Genomic DNA, 22,674 nt, shown 5'->3' on the forward strand with positions numbered 1-22,674 from the left:
GAATTGGTCGATGCTGCGTTCAAAACGGTGAGAACTTCATTCTGAAATTAAAAAACAAAAACACCAAGATAAATACTATCATGTCAAAATATTTTGTTATCGATACGAAACCGTCTGCAATCTGCATCTACCTCCATCGAAAAGCAAAATATTGGAATTTGGAATATTGAACTGTAAGATTAACATTAAAACTCTTGTTATGAACAACTGGAGGCAGCGGTACCTTCGGAATATTAACAAAAGGAAGCCTTATTATCTGGAGACAACGAGTGCTAGCTGTTTAATACAGCATCCCCCAATACACAGTCGTCCCTCAGGTGGTAATAACACAATTTATACGTTTTATAGGTTTTAAAAGTCTTATACGTTTTACGTTTTAATACGTAAAACGTTCATATACACGTCATACAGTCGTGTATCAGCGAGTCAGCAGAATAGTCGGGTGGGAAATCTTCTGTTTACACGCTCGACGAAATCCACTGTCTCAGCATTATTGAAGCACACTTGGAGGCGCTCGAATAATTCAGGGAGGACATCGTACTCTCTTCTATGGCTCACTTGCATTACACCATAAGAGACACTAAGTAGTCGCGACATCAACAAAAACGAACTGATCAACAACAATTCTGTCGCAGAGCATATACAGGACATCACTGGAACACTCTCCGTCACAATTCAAATTAACCAACAAGCAACAATGTATTCAATCGTCAAAAGATGCAAGAATCGTTTAAATTAGCAAGAAATTATATTATAGACAAAAAACAGAAGACTAAAGAACAATATGATAAGAAAATACACGAAATTATAGTTAAAATAGGAGACATGGTTCTATTAAAGGACCATACCCATAAAGGGAAATTCAACCCAAAATGGCTAGGTCCCTTCGCCATAACAAATATACATGTCACATGATAACGAAAATGTTTCGATTAAAAATGGACAGAAAGAAATAAAAGTCCACAAAAATGAATTGAAAATATATAATTCTTAACAGATTTCAAAACAATTATTTCTCTATTCAATTAATTTCTACACATCATAAATAATTCAACTAGTATATCTATATAAATATCAAACAAAAAATAATACCATTATAATGTTTGTTTCAGACAATTTTTATCACTCATACCAAAAGGTCTTACACAGTATGAAGTTAAAAATATTCAACATCCGGTAGGAATTTATTATCAAGCTTTAACAAGTGTAAGTATCTAACACTCATTGGAATTTACTTACCTATTTGAATACATAGACCTATTAACAGGTTAATAGGTCTATGTTTGAATATAACAAACTATAATGATAATTTCAAGAAAATAAAAGATATTATAAATAAATTTGAAACGGCATGTACATTAGGAAAACAATTAGAAATTCAGGACTTAAAACATATATGTAATTAATATCAATATCAAGTAACTCAATTTTCAACAGAAATAAAAAACAATAAAGAACAAATAATTAAAGTTATTAGTCGTCCGACAACTGATAAATACCGTTCAAGAAGGGGGGCAATAATTTAATAGGAAGAGTTGTAAATGTCTTATTTGGCATTTGTGATGATAGAGATGCAAGTTATTTTTATGATAAAGTTAGAGATTTCAAAGAATCAAAACTCAAAACAACTCAAATATTAGATTCGCAGACACAAATCTATGTTATCTAATGTAAATTCTTCCCTTATAGAGTTAGCAGAAAATCAAGAAAGTTTAACCAAAAAATATAATTACTTGATTGATGAGATTGTAGCAGAAAAAGTAGCAGTAGGAATCCTAAACTTTAAAGTTGCTTTAGAAGAACAGATTGCCTTACTCAATCTTATTCTTATACAATATTCGTTTGAAACAAAAAGCCTAGAAAGCGTGGTAAACGCCGCTATTCACGGATCAATCCATTCTAGCCTATTAGATTCTTCTACTCTGAAAGTACAACTAAAAGAAATTGAATTGCAACTACCAGTAGGAGCAACAATCCCAATTGATTTAGATAGACCAGGGTTAGCAGAACTACTAGGACTAGCATCAATTGGTGTAGTTTACTTAGATGAAATATTAATCTTTATCATAGAGATACTAATTGTAGATAACTATGAATTCATAATATATAAAACAATACCATTACCTATACAATTACAAAATAATACATATACTGTCATAATTCCAAATGCAGATTATATAGCAGTAGATAAATCACGATTGTATTACGTAGAAATAAGTACATTACAAATATCAAAATGTAAAAAAACAATTAATCAATTAATATGTGCACATGAACAACAAATTTTCCATGCAAATGGATCTTGTGAAATATCGGTTTTTAGAAGACCAGATGTTATACCTGATTCGTGCATTGTAAAATATGTATAATTTAATGCTAACATTTGGCATAGATTAGAAGGAACTAAATCTTGGTTATTTGTGACTAATTTAGAAAATATTATTATAAAATGTAAAAACATGTCAGAATAAATAGAAATAAGAGTAAATAGTAGTGGAATACTTAGATTAGACATAAATTGTGAGGCTAATACTGATGACGGCACTATTTTGATTCCAAAACGGAAAATTGTATCGAAAATATATAAAGATATTATTCCCAAATTAAGTGATTCCGTAATTTTAGAATTTCAATTAAACATACAAAAAACCACATCAGAAAATCTGTTATCAATGAAAAATTCAAACAAAGTAAAAAATAATTTAATTCAATTAATTGGAACCTCTAAATCTTTGAGTGAACTAAGTACAAAAATCAATGAAGAAATCTCAGACAATAAATTACAAATGTCAATACATTACTTTTATATAATTATAGTAATAACAGTTATCAGTATGAGTCTATTAGTATTAAAATTTGTTTTAGAAATTAAGAAAACATTTAATAAACCTTTAAAACAAATAGAAAACACAGTAACCAAATCAATGACACTAGAAAACCAGACAGAGTCAGCTCATGAAAGTCCCTTGCCCAAGATTGTTTAGGGTTGGACAATGAGCTTTCATTTAACCCTGGGGGTTAACACTGTCTCGACATTCGACGTACAATATAAGACTGTCCCGTACGGGCGAGTCAGTCAATGTTTGTCTGCGTCCGTTAAAGATAGTGTGTAGTAAATTTTGTCTTCAATAAATATTTTGTCTTATATAATTAAACCTATCAGTTTATTATCACATCTCATCTTCCTTTTCGAGAGACTTCCGATTTGATAAACTCAAGATACCTGGTGTCAACAGATTAACCCGGTGAGACCATAACACTCTTGACAAAATATATATTTTGTCATGATTAAACTATAGTGATTACGCTTTTTAAACTTAAATGGACACCACACAAATATTTGTTTTCTCCGTTTTACAAACATAAAATATAACTAATATAACGTTTACAATTATACGTTCTACTCTATTATTTCTATAATTAGAGTGAATTTACTTATTATACAATTTAAAGGCAAGAATACTATTTAGGACATCTCAAAAGATATTATTGATATTATTATTTTTAAGTAAATTATGTTTGTTTTAAAATGTACAAAAAAAAAAAAAAAACAATTTAAAAGCGATCATAACTTACTTAAAAATAATAATATCAATAAAATCCTCCGAGATGCTCTAAATATTATTCTTGCCTTTAAATTGTATAAGAGGTAAATTCACTCTAATTATAGAAATTATAAAAACGTATTATTGAAAACGCAAAATTTGTCATGTTGTACATTTTTAAGACGGAGATAACAAACGTCCATGGCTCCTTTCTTAATTTATTTCTGAGATAAATAATTATGTTGCTTAAAGTTTGAATGTCCTGATGCACTCTCTACATAATAATATAATATGTATACAATTTAAAGATAATAAATATCTATGAAATTCTTTATTTTCTTTATTATATAGTATTTTATATTTGTATAGCCACTCATGTTGCTCATGAAAAATTGTCTTGATTACGAGCAATCTAACAAGCTCTTTCTCAATTAGGACTACTTTTATTTTTTAATAATAAATTAAAATCACTAAAATAAACATAAGTAATGATCTTAACTAAACAAAATTAGTCGAGATAACCTGGAAATATCTAAAGTTATTTAGGCAGGAACAAATTTTATAACAGTATTATTATTTATAACAAATCTGCTTAATTGGGACACCACATAAAGGGAACAACCAGAGGATGTTAATGGCATTCCCAAATGAATGAATTATTACCTATTATATGTATAATTATTTGGTTAATTGGTACAGTTAGATAATGGGAACAAGTAGATCACCGCTTGATGGGTCTCAATCAAATTGATTTGACCGTATACTTATTATATTCCTGTACAGTAAATAAATTAAAATACAAACATAATACAGATTCTTAAATGAAATTATTTGCAATAATTTTGTTCTTAAAGAAGATTCTCACATATTGAACTTATTTTTATAATAGTTGTATATTATTAAATATAGAAATGTTTTTCTAATTATTATTTAACTATAATATTAATAGTTACATTGGTGATAATGTATTACTGTAAAACAGTAAGTATAAAAAACGACTCCTGTAGTTCTGTCAATAGGTATATTAAAATTTGAAGTTAAAGTCAAAACCTTGTTTAAATTTATAAGTGCAGGAGAATAATATCATATTTAAATATTAAAATCATGTTATTACCTTCTTCCAGGTATTTGGTGGATTCTCAAGATGGTGTATTCAAGAATTTGATCAATTACACTATACATTATAATTTTATGTCAAATATGCATACAATGTAATGCCTACAAACAATCTAAAATTGTGTATTAAATGCCTTATCTCACTCTCATCTGTCTTTAGGTTATACTGTAGCAGTTTAAGATGATGTAATACTTCAAAATACACAAATTTAAATAATGGACATTTATTGATTATTGCTTGTCATAAGGGATCCAGTTGTTGCTCGCAGGATTCGGTATTGGGAGGTTGTTACTGAGATGAATGGTGCTCATGCACTATCTTAAGGAAGACACTGTTGTATTGACAGGGAAGTGGAAGGTAATAGTATATACTATATAGTATAGTGGAAGTATACAAATCCATGCCGTGGGGAGCCCTAGGTGGTATACGCACCGGGCGCATGGTTTTAAAAAGGTGCTAAAATTTGTTTTTATAATATTTCAAGCTTTAAGAGGGTGAATATTTTTAATTTTTCCCTGGGCGCCAAATCTTAACGGCACGGCTCTGGAATTATAGGTACATTATGATTTTCTTAATTTGTTATTGTGCAAAATAGATTGTCTTTTTTTGTCTGTGACAATGGTTTTACTAGAGATCTCTGATTTCTATTTGCAACAGACTGACCATTATTTATAAGTTTGTTATATTTTAGTTTATTTGTTATAATGATGTGTTATGTTATATCATGTCATTACATTATTCTTGGCTAGGGGATAGGCGCATTCCTAGGCGACCCTTATATATTTTTTATAAACAAAAAAATGAACATTCTTGTACATATAATAATAATTATGTAACGGACTTTATTGCTAAAAAAAATAAGAAACATGTTCTAAAAAATATGAGTTAATGCTTTAAAAAAATGTTATAATATCAAAAAATGCACTAAAAAAAAAATATTTGTTTGCTCATATGCATAGTAATACGGGGTGCCGGATAGTAGGGTAAGATATTTAGCTTTATAGATTATTGTATATTATTGGGATATTTTTTAAACATTTTTCTGGTAATTAGTTTTATTAATTTGTATGACTAATGAAGAGATAAAATTATAAGATTGTAAATTAAAATACCAAATTAGATATATTATACATGAGTATGTACTTTTTGTGTCACATTTATTTTGTAACTTGAAAAAAAAACATTATTTTAACTCAATGTTTACATTCATCATACATTTTATACATTTTCACAATATGTATATGTATATTAATACATTTCAGTAACAATTATAGCTCATAATTATTAGAGCTTGCAAGTTGATAAATTCCCATTTTTTTTTCAGGTGATGTTTTCTTTGCTGAAAATGTGTTTCAACAGCATACAAATCTTAACAACTAATTTTTTTTACATTTTTCTGCCTTTTCTGACTTTTTTTTACATCTAATTTTTTGACATTTTTAATAATTCCCTATTAATTTTAGAAGTTAAGCTTTAAGTAAGTGCTTTTCTGAAGATTTCAGTTAGGATTTACCTCATTTAAAATTTTTCACAATCACATCAGTGGACATGTAGAGAATTTTTTCTAAATAAAAATATTTATAAGATAATCGCTGTTCATTCAATTTTGAGTTTTGACATCATCAAATATGCTCTAACAGTACAATGGAATAATTTTGAACAATTTAATAAATTATATTATTTATATTTTATAATACACTTAGTAAAAAAAATTCATTAACTTTTGACCATCATTTGTAATTTTTAAGGTCATTTTGATGTCATATTTACATTTTAAATTGTTTTAAGATCATCAACAGACGTTATTTTATTTTATTTTATTTATATACGTTATTTACATTATTATAATCAACATATTCTGACCCTACTCATATTAGTCATATTACACTAATATATTGTACTTAAAAACATTAACTATGCATATGATTTTATTTATAGTTTTGGTTAATGATATTATAATTTAATATAACCCATAATATTAATTCATTTAAGCAGTGTCGTGTTAAGGTGTATTGTCACCAGGCGTACACATATTTTGTTGACACTTATAACCCTCACCTCATCACAATACTGATTATTACAAAAAAAAGAAATAAAGTTAGTAGTAGATAAAATATATACCTATATACCTTATATAACTGTATGAAGAACAAGGTAAAGAAAATATCTGATCTATAGAGTATTGAGATTATGAATGACACTTCAACATACATTTTATTACCAGAAAATGAAACCAATGGTTTCACCACTCCAGATTTATATTTATTTTCAAACGCATCACAAAAAATGGCATATTTTAAAATTAACAACAAACTACAGGTAGTAGGTGTGAGTTAGGTATTCTCTAGTTTTATTATTAAGCAAATCAGTTTGAACATCTTGAGGCTTAAAATAATTTTCACAAATCTTGTATTAAGATTTTAATATAAAATCTAATTCTTCACTCCAAACTTTGCTTAGATCTAAATCTTTAGGTACACTAAAATTAATTTCCATTTAAATTCTCAAAATTTAACATAATAACTCATTTTTGTTATAAAGAAAATAACTTTGGATTAAAAAAAATAAGAAATCTACAACAGTTCTACGACCATTAATTAATGAAAGTTGTTACCTACTAATATTATGATATCAAGTGTTATTAAATGTACTTTGCAACAGCTGATCTGGCAAAACAATTTGGGTTTCAGAAAAATAGTTGTTACTTGTTTATATTGGTTGTTGGGTATTTAGTGAATTTTAATTCGAGGAAAGTACCTATGACGATGTACTGTTAATATAAAAATATAACAGGTATGTATCTAATAATATGTACGGTATAAATTCCTCAATTTTAAAATATGTAGCCATGTAAGTTTACATAATGTACGATATAGTAATATTGATATATGATTTTTATTAATTCGATATAATTTATAATATTAATATAGGTAGGTAAGCGGTAACTTACCTATCTATAATATTAATTACATATTTATTAATAAAATCGCAAATTACAGTTTGCTACTGAACACGGGAGACACATTCCACATCCCTAGGTTGTCATAGCCAGTTAAATTTTGAGTTTCAAGTGTGACATCCTCACAGGGTAACTTGTTTGATGACGTGGCGGTCGTAAGGCTGGTTCGCGCGGCCATTATCATCGCCGGCTTGTCCATTGTCTCGCTCACCGTGCTCACCGCGTTATCCCTGGTCTGCACAAAAATAAAACAAATACATGACCTTTAGAATCAACTAAATGTATATATTGGAATGTAATTCATCGAGGCAAAACATGTAGCATTTAAAATTAAAAAAAATAAATTTGACAATTTGAAATATTATATTTAAACATAGTTTAGGGATGTAAACAAGTATAAGGATTAAGGAATCGATCAAATATTTAACAATATATTATCATCAAGAAATATTTTTTATTCGAGCTGGTGTTATTGCTAGACTGAAATTAGTTTTGTATCATTAGCTAGGTAATTATTATGTTTAAGAGTTTAGGTGAATATGACGCCGTCTCCCGATACGCGTTTAAAACCTATTAAGCTTAATTAATACTAAAAACATTTCAAAATAACCATTAACTATACATTTGATGAATCTAATGCAAGAATGAAAAAAATTGGTGTATAATAATATATAATCCTGTGTGAGATTCATAATAAATTATATCATCTATAAAAATAAATTAATAATATAAAAAAATATAAAATAATGAACATTATTCAAGAATACTTTTTTTTAGGTTATTTAATTAATTATCTGTAATGCATTATTTCCAATTTATCTAAATAAGATAAAAAATACAAATTTTTGTAGCTACCTATTTAACTAGATAAAACACAACATTGTATAGGTACTATCAAAGAAATAAACTCTACAGAGATATTTTTATTGCGAATTTGTCTTACTTCTAGTCTTATACTCTTGTCTCTTATACCTAGGTATATATTTATTTCGTATTCGTATCGGCACAGACTATATAGTCTGTGGTACCTGTAAGTACTATAAGTACACCAATATACACTCTGTCTTGACTCTTGAATAAAAACGACTTCGAACGTAGACCGATTTTTCTCAGTGAAGAAAATCTCGGTTCGGGCAGACAATACCACGATTTAATCGGCTTTTATTTTTAACAATATCTACCGCGCCCTAAAATTTGCTTCACCAAAATGAAAGCTAGGTGTTTATAAAAATTATTAAATAACACTACCTACTCTCGAGAGTGTAGTACTCGTTGACGATGTTACGACCGTATAAATTATCTACTCTTATTTGAGACAGATTAGCTATATTTTAACTTAATTTTTATAAGCTAAAATAGCATATAATATAGATAGAGGTATGTTATGTTTTTACCTTTGAAACAGTCAACTTGTTTTTTAAATTTGTATTTTTGCCTTCGTTCTCAATCTTCCGCACTAATCTCTTGCGATTCCATATAAGCACCGCTAGGATAGATAATAAGGCGAGTGCAATGGCTATCACAAATACAGTAGATACCATCATGAATGTCATGAGCTCTTCTTGAAATAAACCTGAACGTGGCGTAAAAACGAATTTTATTTGGTATCGAAAATTCTACAAAACTAACTATTAAATAAGTATAGATTTATTAAATTCGGTAGTCGCTTACCTTGAATATCACTAGCTTTGATATAATGCTTAATGAAGTCATGTATGTAATCTGTAAATAAAAAAAAAAATATAACAATAAATTAATGTGTTCGTTGGTCAAATAGTTATTAAATCACATTTTCCCATTTGCATCATTTTACTTTAAAACGCGACGCAATTGCGTATCAAAAAATATCCAATTTGTTCGTTTTTTTGTGCGGTTGTAAACCATCCTGATTTTTTTAATGACCTGTCTATTCTAGTATTACCTGACACCTGACGGGTACATGAAATCTAACGGTCAGTGTCTAATAATAGAAACACTAATAAAGTAATAATTGATATAATCGTGTTATTGAAACAAAATGTTAAAATAGTTTACATTCTGTATTTTTGTTTATTGCGTCTGTTATTCGTTATTTAGTAATTAGTTTTAAAAGTTTATGAAACTCTTAATGTTTTGGTTTTTGGAAATAGGTACATTATGAATTAATATAACATGCCTTCTAATAGTTGTAGGTATATATTATAATTCATCGAGAAAACGATCTTGAACATTAACAGTTCGTAGAATCACAGTGAAAATATTTCATGACGTGTACAATAGATATAGTTGAACACGTAGTACACCATTTAAAAGCGAATAAAAGTAATAGTGAAATAACACAAAACAAATTCCGAAAACATTGAAAAAATAGTTTCAAGTTTATTATTTAGAGGATGTTAGTGAAATATTCGATTTCTCTCAGATTTATGTGCAACATAGATGAAATCCTTTTAGCTTATATCGTATTTTATGCTTTTTGAGTAACCTTAGATTAAAATCACCAATGACAAAAACCATAGAGGATAATATTTTTAGGGTAGACATACCTATCGGTTTTATATTTTCTTATTATTTGACTTTGTATTGAATTTTCAAAATAAAAAATTAACTTTTGTAAATTTAAATAACGTTTAAACTGTTTACAGACAATATTTAGACAAATAGGTAGGTACGTCATTTCCTCTAAAATATTATTCTATAACGATTTTGTAATTGGTAATTTCATTCTTAGATTATTTAAAAACATAAAAACAAAAATGATTCTGAGTAAATATATTTTGTCTATACAGAGCGAAGACCAGAGAAAGAAAACAAACATTACGCTGATATCCTCTTAGTATTATTACATTACATTTTTTCAGTACATATCACTTTGAACGTTAATATTTTCTCATTAATTAATTGCAAAAATACTAAATTTGAATTAAATTTAATAATTATTTTAGTTTTTATACTTTTATATAATATGTACCTAATTTATCAATAATTTTAATTTCACCACCCAAATCTGTGAGTACCTAAAAAACTAACTTGACAACAATTCTAATGTAATTTCTGAAAATCGAGAATGTAATTTATTTTCGTTATCTAAGCATACGTCTCTTTGTCCTCTGATATAATCGACCTAACAACTATATACATCGGCAGGTAAAATATACTGGCTATAGAAATATAATTCCTTTCAGATTGTCCCACAAATCGTATTCAAAGGTAGTACGAAACAAATAACGAAGCTCTAACAAAGAACCACCAACAAATTTATCTTTGCCACCATAAAATATATTAGAATAAAATAAGTATATAGTTATATAAATTTTGCAATACCTACTGCATAATATAATATTTTTGGGTTTTGTTAACATAATGTATTACCCATATATCCACTCACCCCACCACGATATAATAACATGTTGTCGACCAAACAGGTAGGTAGACATAGTTAGGGATCGGCGCGACGGCGCCATTGAAACCGGTTTGTGAACAGAATAATGCATGTCGATCGATTTATTGATTAAGGCTTAAGTAAAAATATGAAAACTTTATATTTTTCTAACGGTATATGAACGTTATATTATTGCAATATTATAATTATATAGTACCTACTCTGGGGAATTTAGACTAGTAAAGGTAAATTCATTAGAAAAATTAATATCTGTAGAACCATAGTATCTGTTGAAAATAGAGTTTTAATTTTTGTTTTTTTGCCAAGTAAAAAAAAAATAGTACCTAAAAAGGAAAAAATAGTATGGGAGTTGGGACTGTTGGGAGTTCTCCCAAGCGCGTCCTTCATTCTTACACGGTTGTGTATATTTAGTAAAAATATTTAGTATAAATTATTATATTTAGTAAAAACATTATATCGCGACTATGTATAAGGTATAACATTTTATATATTATATACCATAATATCATCCAATTAAATGTAGAGAGCATAATTAATAATTATTGCTCTAGTTCTCGATTTATATGCACTAAAATTATTTAAATATGCTAGGTATAATTATTAATAAGCCCCGATAATAAAATTCATACACAGCATTATCAGATTACAGTGTTTATACGGTGTATAGAGTGTACACATGTATTATTTAAAACGCCTGTACCTATTCGCATCAGTCATATTCGAAAATTGTTAAGGAAAAGAAATTTATTCACTGTGATGTAGCCGATGTAGGTGTTATAACTTCAAAATCATAAAAAACACGTAGATAAATTAACACATTCCTGAGCTTTAAACACTTATGGTGATATTAACGTACCTTGGCACTGTTGCTCGCATCTATTAGGGTCGAAGTTATGCGATGTCTGGTTGCAGTACGAATGACATGGGTAGCACTGGAGATCATGGATCTCGCATAGATGGTACTCAGGGCACTCAAGCTCACCGCACATCTTTCTCATTGTCAAACCAACCGACTGATGCATAATGTTGATGATTGAAATATATAAGGTCCTAAATATGATAAAAACAAATGTATTAGGCTCGTTTGTATATTTATCGTACCTATAATAATAATATTGACATTGTGACTCACCAAACTTACGAATATAAATGAAGGTGACAACAGAGGTAACCTATCTTCGCGTCGTATGAACTCCGTTTAAGTATAGTATTATAGGTATCACCGTGTTATATGAGTGGCGGTGGCAACAGCAGTGTAGCAGTTGAAGGAAAATGTGTATATACACTGTATATACTCAGTCAGCACAACTCTGCTGGACAATAAACGTATCACGATTAAAGAAATTTCAGTTGCACATAGGTCTATACCAAAATGATTCGATCAAGGTCGTAGTGCACCGCCCACTGTCACAACCACCACCATTTACTTTCTGCGTCACTGGTGCCATCGGAATTTTCGTCGGGTGAAACTATAATATTGTGGTTCGTGACACCTGTAACTTCTAAAAGCCGGTTTCTGTGTGGTGGTTTACGATGATTGTTAAACTGATCCGATTCACGTAGTTGTGCAATCATTAGGAGAGGATGGGCGAGAGTCCTAATTCCTCCCCAAAATCTCAATTATTGTTCACCCTATAATTCGGCTGCCAGCATGTTATATCTTATATTAGAAAATAATTTCTGCGGTGGTCACATTGTTTATATATATATATATATATATATAATTTCGCTACTGGATCCATGTCTTTTTTCTTAATTTTTTTGTTGATCAACCATGAAACCGTCATGTATTTTCTTTAGAAAGGAATATTTATTGATTCTACTAACTTATTTAAAAATTGTTAACGTGAAATATAAATTAAAAATCTAGCTATCATGCTATAATTATATGGTCTACTGTGCTTCCATCCCATTCAGCATCACACAATGGCCACAACAACACAGACGCGCAGCGGAAAAATATTATTCACATATTATATCTAATATAAATATCAACATTCCGGCCAATGGTCGATGATATATTATTATATAAATATATATATATATATATTAATTTCTTAGTTTAAGAATTAATTATATTTTTCCACACCCTATGAATTACTTGTTTATTGTTTAGAGAATGTTGGCATAACTCCATCTAGTTCATCTGTCGATCACAATATGTAGGTAGAATATAAAATTATTATTTTACCAACCGTCAAAAACTTACGATATTTAGGGAAATCTCAATTTTGGTAGTTGGTTGGCTGATGGAACTTTTAAATCTTGCCCTGGACTTTTAAACAAATTTACACGATACATCGAAATATTAAAAAATAAATGGAACTATTTGCGTACCTTTAGTTTAATGGCCAAGCAAACAGAAAATGAGCACTGAACAATGTTTTTTGAATTAAATAATTTTGATTTAGAACATGATAATATAAATGTACCTATTAAAAAAAATATTATCATAGAAATTAGACTTCGAAAAAAAAACAGCTATTAATACGATAAACAATGTATTTCCATTGATTTTTCACCAATATTGTTTTTTTATTTCTTACAAAATATATATCAACATATTAAAAAAGAAGGTTTGGCAACCAAATATATTGAAGATTTTGATTTCAATATTTTTTGCCGCTATTTCCAGCATGGAATTTTTTCCCTATAAAAAAAAAGCATTAATACTAATCATTTATGTTTTTATACTTTTACTTATATAGAAAACTAGCTGAACCCATGCACTTCGTAGCCCCTTAAAAGTCCTTCCACTTATATAGCTCAAACTGTGTGTTAAATTCGTTTTCTGTGATTATGCTAGCAATACATTTTTATACAAATAGATAGATAACGATTAAAATATATTAAGGAATAATTTTACAACGATATTCAATTTAGTATATCATGGTGTACCGTGTACGAATAAATATTCGTTTTATCTAGAAAAGTGAATAATTGGGTACACAATATTTTGTTTTACTTCCTTCTGGTGCGTACTCACATAAATCAAAAGGTTTTCTGACATCGCCATCATTCACTATTGCATCTTGTAAGTGTATGTACTCTTCCGATCGCAATTGCGCTTGAGTGAATCTAAGGTAATTGAGACGTTTTGATTCAATCTTCGCATACATGTCCACAGCATATTAATGGAATATTTTGCCACACCTTAAAATGAAGTAGTCTTCTTGTGGACGAACCATGAATCTGTATGAGTAATAGTTCATCGCACTAACTGTCTTGCCTGGTATTTCGCGACTTGTAATAAATACAATGATAAAAAATTTAAATGTCTGATTGTTTTAAAACGAATACATTTTCAATTCATATAAATATGTTACCGGTTCGTGGATCTATCATTGGTATATTGATATGATAGCCGTCTAAATGGCTACTAATGGATACTGTAATGCATCATAGCTGCAATGAAGATCTAATACACGCTGCAATTGCTCATTTCTTCAGTGTAGCACAATATCGCGAGATAGAAACTGCTATCCAACAATTACAATGGCCACTTCATCAATGGTTGGTGCATTGAAGCGTCTTGCATGCTCTCCAAAAGGCGTTTTGTCGGCTCTTATTACTATCCTATGATTATCGGATGGCATAAGATCAAGAGCGGTTTTGAACAATTGAACTAATCCATTGTGTTGATGGAAAAAAATTTGCAGGTCCAAAATAATTTGACGCCTTGCGCTTGGAGCAATTGCACAACGCCGATGCAATTCATCATTGCTATTCCCAACAAAATAGATTTCCAAAAATTGAGGTTCAGTGTCAGGGAATGGCAATAATGAACCAGCTCTATGATAAATCTGGCCTTGAATCTGTAACATATGAGAAATACAATTTGACGTTGGATCAGAATTCGTGAAGATATCAAAATAATTGCTGGTCAAGTTGCATTTTTCGAAAGATAGTCCGTATGAAATAATTACCTTGAACGTTGGCATAAAACTGTCTCTTATAACTTTCGACGCACCAAAAAAAGTCATTTGAAATGGCGTATTATATTCTTGAATGTGGGACAAAAAATGCTTTGACGTTGGTGATGTTCCAAAAATCAATGAGTGCATTGGATCATTCGAATGCTGTCAATTTCACTTTGCCATTAGCACAACACATGCCAGCCGTTTCACCTGGAAATTTGGCTGCAGCAAAATGTAGACATCTCACCGTTATTCCACTAATAAGACCATGTTCACTGTAATCCATTTCACTGTCGTAATGAAATGCAGCAAATTCCATTGCTTGTGCACGACGCGAAATTCGTGACGTTTGTCTTGATGCTGGATTTGTTGACGGACCTGCAGATGTAGTTCGACGTGCGTTTCGTACTTGTTGAACAACAATTCGTTGTGATAGTGCCTTTTCACTTTCAGATCTCCTATGAGACTGTACGGCGACATAATTACGTGATCGTCGGCCTATGTTCTGTCGGCTTGGGCGTGGCATTTTTAAAAAATGTATGATATGTTTTATACATATTTTAGCTGTACGATATATTTAATCAAAATTCTTCACTCCCATTCATTCGCAAACAAACAAATGAATAATCATAATGGCAGTTTATCCTAAATAAACAACATAAAATAACCCATAGCAAACAAACATTTCCAAAGTCAATTTTGGCCTGTCACCAGGGGTGCACTTAAGAGGCCATAACTCCGGAACCACTTATCGCACAGCGAAACGACTTTTCAAACTTCACAGCAACCATCTATACATATCAATCTTAATATTCCCTGATATTTTTATCCAAATCGGTTCGGTAGATCTTGAGTTATAAAATTACTTCAAAAAATGTACATTAATTTTTATATATAAAGAATGTTTTATTATATATTATTATTGTATCATGTGCTAGTTCACTATAAGATTCTGAACGAAGTGATGAATGTATTGATTTTACAATTATGTGTGTTTTTTTTTTTGTGTCTGTGTACAGCATAACTAGTCGAAATAATGCTTCGATTTCAAACTTTGGGGGTGGTTTCCAATGTAAAATTGAAGATCCTTGGTGCAATATACAGGTCAAAAGTAAACATTTTCCAACAGTTTTCAAAAAATCGAGAAAAACAAAAATAAAATGATAGAAAAACGGGAATTTTTACGCAAAACCGGTTTTCGACCAAATCGATATTTTTATATGGTTGTAATTCAAAAACTAATCACTGTAAATACTTGAAATTTTCACCAAATGTTAATGTTAGTGATATCTATATACAGTTTAATTTTCAAAAATTTTCGAATTTTTTTGAGTTATTTATAGACCACTGAAATTTTGGATTTTTTTAAGAATTTTTTATTTAAGTGTCGGTAAAAAATGTTGGACGACCAAAAAAACTTGAAAATTTAATACACGGTTCCTTATGAGTTGTTCTTATTGTAGCTAAAAAAAATTAAAAATCGTAAGTCACAATTTTTTTTAATAAGTGTTTACAGTTCTAATTTTTAAACTACCGAAAATAATGAAATAAAAATCACAAGCAAATCAATATTTAAAAGAGTTTCCTAACGAGACATTTTAAAGCGTTGGAGACTTTTTATTCTGTCCATGCTAAGAGAGCCAGTGTGAAAAGGCTAATAAAGTAGGTATCAATGACAATAAATCAATATTTTTCTTTCAGTTGTTCCGCAATTCTACATCTAAGTATCAGCAATTTAGAAATCGTAAAAGTTAATTTCTACAAAACGTCTATAATTCAGAGCCATTTACGTATCCCAATAATTAGTCAGATTTTAATAATGATTTGTGTCGTATTTTGTATGTTAATTGTGTTAATTTGAACAGATATTCCAATTTTCAAATTAAAAAAAACTAGAGAATCTCAGAAGTCCGAAATGATTATGTTAATATAATTTACGAGAGGGGTCATTAAAATCAATTAGACAGTTTATTCAAAATGGATCAATATTTGGGTTCAAATCGACGAGTTAACAGATGTAGAGGGTAGGTATATTGGTAGTTTAGTCATTTGTAAAATTATGTTCTGAGCTTACTAAATGATTTATTTTAAATTGTATGCTGTTAGAAAAATGCAATATTAAAACCGATGCTAAATTATTTTATAATGATTCAATGAACTTATTATGGCGAAATGGTGTAAAATATAAAAATTTATTTTTTGATGTTATGATATTATAATATAACCTAATCATAATAAAAAAATCCAAAATACCTATGTAAATATCCAAAATTTTTTATTAATATTGAAAATTACAAAAAAATACAAATATTAAATTTATGTATAATACAAATTATATAGACATATACAAATATGAGTATTAATTCGAAACAAAGCAATGGGAAATAACATATTGTTGAAGATTTAAAAATCAAAAAAATCGACGGTTTGATTGGAAAATATTCTTGTATAGTTGTATTAAATAAAACACCGTTTCATGTCAATAGATGCCATATGGGCGTAATTTGTATTTACTAGGTACCTATATCAGAAGGATTAAATTCTATGTCCATAGATCTTTGTTGATTTTTTCCTATTAATATATGTTTCTGAAGATAATTATAATAGTTTGAAATCTAGGATCTTTTCAATTATATGAAAAAAATTTTTTCGGCCATTTCTCCCATGATGCATGTGCTATTATCGCTTTTGAGTTTTTTCTAATTTATCTTCAGATTATTACACAATGCTAATAGGTACTTTCTAGTTTCTATCAAAGACATATTTTTAGTTTTCTACTGTTCAATCGTTGAAATCATAAACAATAATTTTTAGAAATGTATGTCAAATTATTTTTTAAATTGATATTTTGAATCAGTGAATTTGACTTTTCAATAGCTGTGGATGATTCAGAATCGGAATTTAATATATTTTTATTTTGTAAAAATGATCACAGTTTCATTCTCCGTCATGTAATAATAGATTCATGAGGTAATTATGATACATTTATTTAAATTTGGAAACGCTATTTGGAGTTTTAAATTTTTTTTTTTAATGGTCATCACTATTAATTGATCAACTTTGGAATAATAACAACTTTTTGTTTCTGAAATACAATGAAAGACATGCGTTAAACGTGTAAAATGAACTAGTTTGGGAAAATATGCTATCAAAATACTTCAGGATTTGACCATATAAAGCAGCATAGGTTAAAATTAAAATACATTTTTCACATTTTATAACATTTGAGCATTTGGTCATAATAAGTTCATAGAATCATTAAATAATTTAGTAAGGTTTTATTATTGCATTTTTCTAACAGCATACAATTCAAAAGAAATGATTTAGATGGCACAGAACATAATTTGATATTTACGATTTATTGATGATGACTTTACTGATATACCTACCTGCCCTTTGCATTTGTTCATTGTTGACTCATCAAAAGAAACCCATATTGGTCCATCTTAACTAATTTTAAGGGGCTGAAAACAGGTTGGAAATATTTCATTTTTCAACCTATAATAAGTGGCTTCTTGAAATGGTCTGACCCACAGTATTTTAGTTGTGGTTCTGCTTCTCGTTCTAGGTACACTAACTATATCGATCAAACGGCCAATGGGTGATTATAAGTTTGAACTTACAAAAAAAAAAATGTTCAAAAGATCCATTTTAAACACGACCTTGATTTCTTTGAAACTATGTAACTCAACTCAAATAAAAGAAATTGATCTTTGCATATCTAATAAGTAATAACTTTATGATAAGTTTGATCTAGAAGACATCTTAAGGAGCAATAAACCATTTTTCAATATCCTTGAAAATTATTTTGTTTTATTTTCATTTTTATAACATTAAAAAATGTGAAAATTATTTATAAATTATGGCAGCAAAAATTTGTATAAACTTAAATTAAACGTATTATTTTTTCAAATAGAAAGTTTTATGGGTAAAAGTAAAAGTTCTCTTAAATTTGTTCCATAATCGTGATATCAAAATACTAGGTTTTTCAGTATATTACATTAGTAAAACTATGAAACACTCCATTAAAAGAAAAATGCTTATGTAGATTTCTAATATTATAAATAAAATGTATTTTTATGATAACTATAAATAATGATAATTTATATTATATATTAGTCAATTACTCGTATTGTAATATTCATATTTCATAAGCAGGTTTATACTATTATAATTTATGGTCACTAATTGTTTTGTATTCCCTTAATAATTATTATACAATATTTTTTAAATGTAATATATTATTTGTTTATTATGCAAGTTAATTTTAACATCCCACATGTGTTTGATCTAATAATTTAAAACAAAATCATAGCATTCCAGAAATTTTTTTTTCAGACGTACCTATCAACTTTATTTTGTATGATAATACATTTGAGGAGTCTTACATTTTTTCTTTTAACAAAATAAGAATTTTTCAATCTCCATAGTACGGCTATTGTTTAACTAAAAAGACATTTATTGAGTCAATGACAAAAACACCAGGGTTTCTATAAATGTTAAAAAATCGTAATTTCCAAAATCATCCTACATAATATATGATTTTTTAAAGACAGTTTATATGACAATATTTATAATGTAGACATTAGATTTTTTTGATGACTTAGTTTAAAAAAAAATATCTATTAAATTTTATATACTTGGGTAATATTATTAAGACAATATTATACAGCTTATATATTAGATCTAAATGGCATATTGTACAATAGAGTTTGGAAAAAGATCCTATTAATTATTAAAAGTATGTAAATATATAAGTGTATAAGTATGTAAGTTAACTTGTAAATGATAACACAATTTTATATTATAGGTAAGCATTTTGTTTTAATAAACCGCATGAACGCGAAGAGATGCTTCACTGTTATTTGTTTCACTGGTGAATATTACATAATAATAAAATACACTATTAAATGACAATTATCTACTCAAATTGCTAATTGCTTGTATGTACCTCAATAATAAATTAATACTAGAAGAGACATTTTGTGATAATAATCCAAAAAAAAAGCCAATGGCGAATCATTTCTTGGGTACGCAATTCAACCTACACGCCAATACAACAACCTAGGTGACCTGGATGAACTTTTTCACAATTCACAATAATTTAGACAAACTTATGCTGTGTCAAACTTTTGGCACTGTTTCGATGCATCCACAAGCGATAGATTTCAATGATATAAATATACAGTGAAATCTTTAAATACTGCCAATACTAGAAATTTTGTCAGATATATAAACTTCAGTGTCATAGATTTATGGTATAAAATACTATAAATAGGACAGATAGGTAATAGACTAATAGCTTAAAAGTTAAAACTAATCTAAATATTTTGAAAATTTAATTATTTGTATAATATTTGTCAAACGTTTTGTTATTTAAGAAAATTAGAATAATATGTGTTCCATTGAATGCAACATATTATGTCTACAGCCTGTCTGGTGGTGTAGTGTGTATAACTAATGCTAGGAATTATATGCATTAAAAAATTGTAAAATATGCAAAAATGAACATTTATTATTTCTAGAGCTATTATTACATTAAATTATAGTTAATATTCTTAAATGCTGTTATAATATATTGTTTTAAATTTTCAAATACAAATGATCGGCATTTTGAACTTAGAAAATAGAATTTTAACGACTAAAAATCCTTTCCATGTCACTCAACCTTATTGAAGCATATTTAAATGATGTGAACTGTCTCTGAGTTCAAGTAATATTAAATATTCTCTTTTTGTTTCACATTCACAGTTTATTATGCAACACATTTTTAGAAGTATTTTGATTGTTTTAAATCCTTAATTCTTCTTTAGTACCAAACCCATAATAGTTTTTACCAATTCTACTACTCTCTTGTTACATTTATTCAGTTTATCTTTCACATATCACATTAAAAATAATTTTTAAGCCTTCATCAAGAGATAGAGTACTTTTTTTTAAAAAAAATTGAAGTATAAAAATTAACAAAATTCTCAAAAACCTATAATATGCATTATTTTCAAAATAAGCAACAAAAAAGTTTTTTTTTAATTGAGGATCAACAGATCGTTATAATTAGTTAAGGTTATGGTACCTTAGTTTAAAAATAAATTTGTATCTCAGAATCTTGTCAATATTTTAATATGCATGCCTTTTAATAGTTATCACTTTTAAAAATGATCCAAGTATTATTATTTGTATGTGGTATCAGCCCCAAGTCTCCAATGTGGTCAGCATCTTTTTGAGAAATTTGCAATCATTTTATTTCTATCTACCCGTGTATCGAATTTAAGTTGCTATGTACAGAATGTAACAGAAAGATCTGACAAAAAAAAAAAAATTAATATGCTAATTAAACATATGAAAAAATTGTTAATATTAAAATGATAAGTATATAATTTAAGAAATATAATTCTCAAAAATTATATTTAAAAAAAGTTGTTATGTTCCAAATTAATTTAACAAAAAAAAATATTGAATTTCAAAAAAAAATTACTTAAATTAGATATATATTTTTACAATCAAAATTGTTCTTAAAATCAGATTAACAAATAGCCTATTCTGAATTTAATTTTTTAAATAACATTTTTTTTTCATCAATTTTTAAGTTTTTAATTTTCAGTATTGATAAATGTAGCGCAAGTGTCTAAAAATTATATAGACAAAAAAATTTTAAAATATTAACTACAAAAAAAGTTATTCCATATGACAGATCTTCGTGAGACACATTGTATACGTATATATTATATTATATACTAAAATACTTAATAGACACTATTTAGTTTATAATATATATTTAAAAATTTTTTTGCCAGTATTTAATATGGAACGCAAAAAAAAAAAAAGAAAAATTAGTATTGAGCTTATGAATTAGACAAAATGAATTATCATAATTAATTTTCAAAAACTAGAATACATTATCCATAACAAAAATTGTTACGTTTTATCAAGTATTCAATTATCTGAATTGATTGACAAATATATTATTACAATAAAAACCATTTAAAATAATGAAAAGAAATTAAAATGTATCTTATTATATATTATGATAGCATATAATATAATATGTTATATAGTGCTGTAAATATGATACTCGGGTGTAGATAGAAATAAATTGACCGTAACTGGCATGAAAAATTGGCCAACTGCATTGTTCAAGAATCTTAAATGTGTCATTTGTAGATATTATCTAAAACAGCTACGGTTGATCATAGTTATAACAACTTGTTAATAGTTATAAGAATTTATTTATTATAGAAAATGCTTACAATTTCAGTAAAATATTTTCAGTCTGGTAATGTATTTATAGTAATAGGTTTAGGTATCCTTATAAGTAAGCAGATTAGATTCTGAAAACGATATTTATTTTATGATAACATGGTGATCTGAAAAATATAAATTATAATTTAATTCATGCACAGACAATAAAAATAATTCAGTATTATTTCAATAATTTTTGTTCTAATATGCAATTTTACATTTACCATTTTCATATATTTTGTCTTCTCTCAACCTTGCATATTATGAACAATACGGAAAATGTGTGATACCTATTTAATATTATAGTAAATCATGGTGTTATACAATATTGTGTAGTGAATTAACCAATTATCAAATTAAAATATTTTGAAAAATTAATAACAGAACACATGAAAGTTATTACCTTTAAGTTTCATATTTCACTCTTAAATTAAGTCAATAAAAAAAAAATAATTGGAACTATTGAATAGGTTTTTTTTAAACAATTTGTATTATAAAGCTTCCTGTAATAATGT

At 27.9% G+C, this 22,674-nt stretch overlaps 2 protein-coding genes, 1 long non-coding RNA gene and 1 pseudogene across 4 annotated transcripts; 1 reads left to right on the forward strand and 3 right to left on the reverse strand.

Annotated features, from left to right (window-relative positions):
• The first annotated feature begins 28 nt into the window (after positions 1–28).
• LOC107167891 (uncharacterized) lies at positions 29–6,542 on the forward strand. Its single transcript, XR_001506183.2, has 5 exons — positions 29–320; positions 1,113–1,206; positions 4,670–4,756; positions 4,822–5,019; positions 5,987–6,542. It is a non-coding gene; the product is annotated as an uncharacterized LOC107167891 (long non-coding RNA).
• Positions 6,543–6,870: 328 nt separating this feature from the next.
• Positions 6,871–12,276, reverse strand: LOC107167887 (uncharacterized). The gene is made up of 5 exons (XM_089224584.1): positions 12,136–12,276; positions 11,860–12,053; positions 9,293–9,343; positions 9,016–9,194; positions 6,871–7,856 (listed from the first exon to the last, which is right to left on the reverse strand). Exons 2-5 carry the CDS (start codon positions 12,023–12,025, stop codon positions 7,656–7,658), a joined length of 597 nt encoding a protein of 198 aa, XP_089080710.1. The 5' UTR covers positions 12,026–12,053; positions 12,136–12,276; the 3' UTR covers positions 6,871–7,655.
• Positions 12,277–13,174: 898 nt separating this feature from the next.
• Positions 13,175–14,237, reverse strand: LOC149062464 (uncharacterized). Its single transcript, XM_089224638.1, has 4 exons — positions 14,157–14,237; positions 13,990–14,081; positions 13,341–13,435; positions 13,175–13,278 (listed from the first exon to the last, which is right to left on the reverse strand). Exons 1-4 carry the CDS (start codon positions 14,213–14,215, stop codon positions 13,201–13,203), a joined length of 324 nt encoding a protein of 107 aa, XP_089080764.1. The 5' UTR covers positions 14,216–14,237; the 3' UTR covers positions 13,175–13,200.
• Positions 14,238–14,478: 241 nt separating this feature from the next.
• On the reverse strand, positions 14,479–18,872 carry LOC107167890 (uncharacterized; annotated as a pseudogene). Its single transcript, XR_016191152.1, has 2 exons — positions 14,930–18,872; positions 14,479–14,818 (listed from the first exon to the last, which is right to left on the reverse strand). The product of XR_016191152.1 is annotated as an uncharacterized LOC107167890 (transcript).
• Positions 18,873–22,674: the final 3,802 nt, after the last annotated feature.

This window comes from Diuraphis noxia, unplaced genomic scaffold (genome assembly GCF_037042655.1).
Source record: "Diuraphis noxia isolate RWA-SAM2 unplaced genomic scaffold, SU_Dnox_SAM2 contig0001, whole genome shotgun sequence".
NCBI lineage: Eukaryota > Metazoa > Arthropoda > Insecta > Hemiptera > Aphididae > Diuraphis > Diuraphis noxia.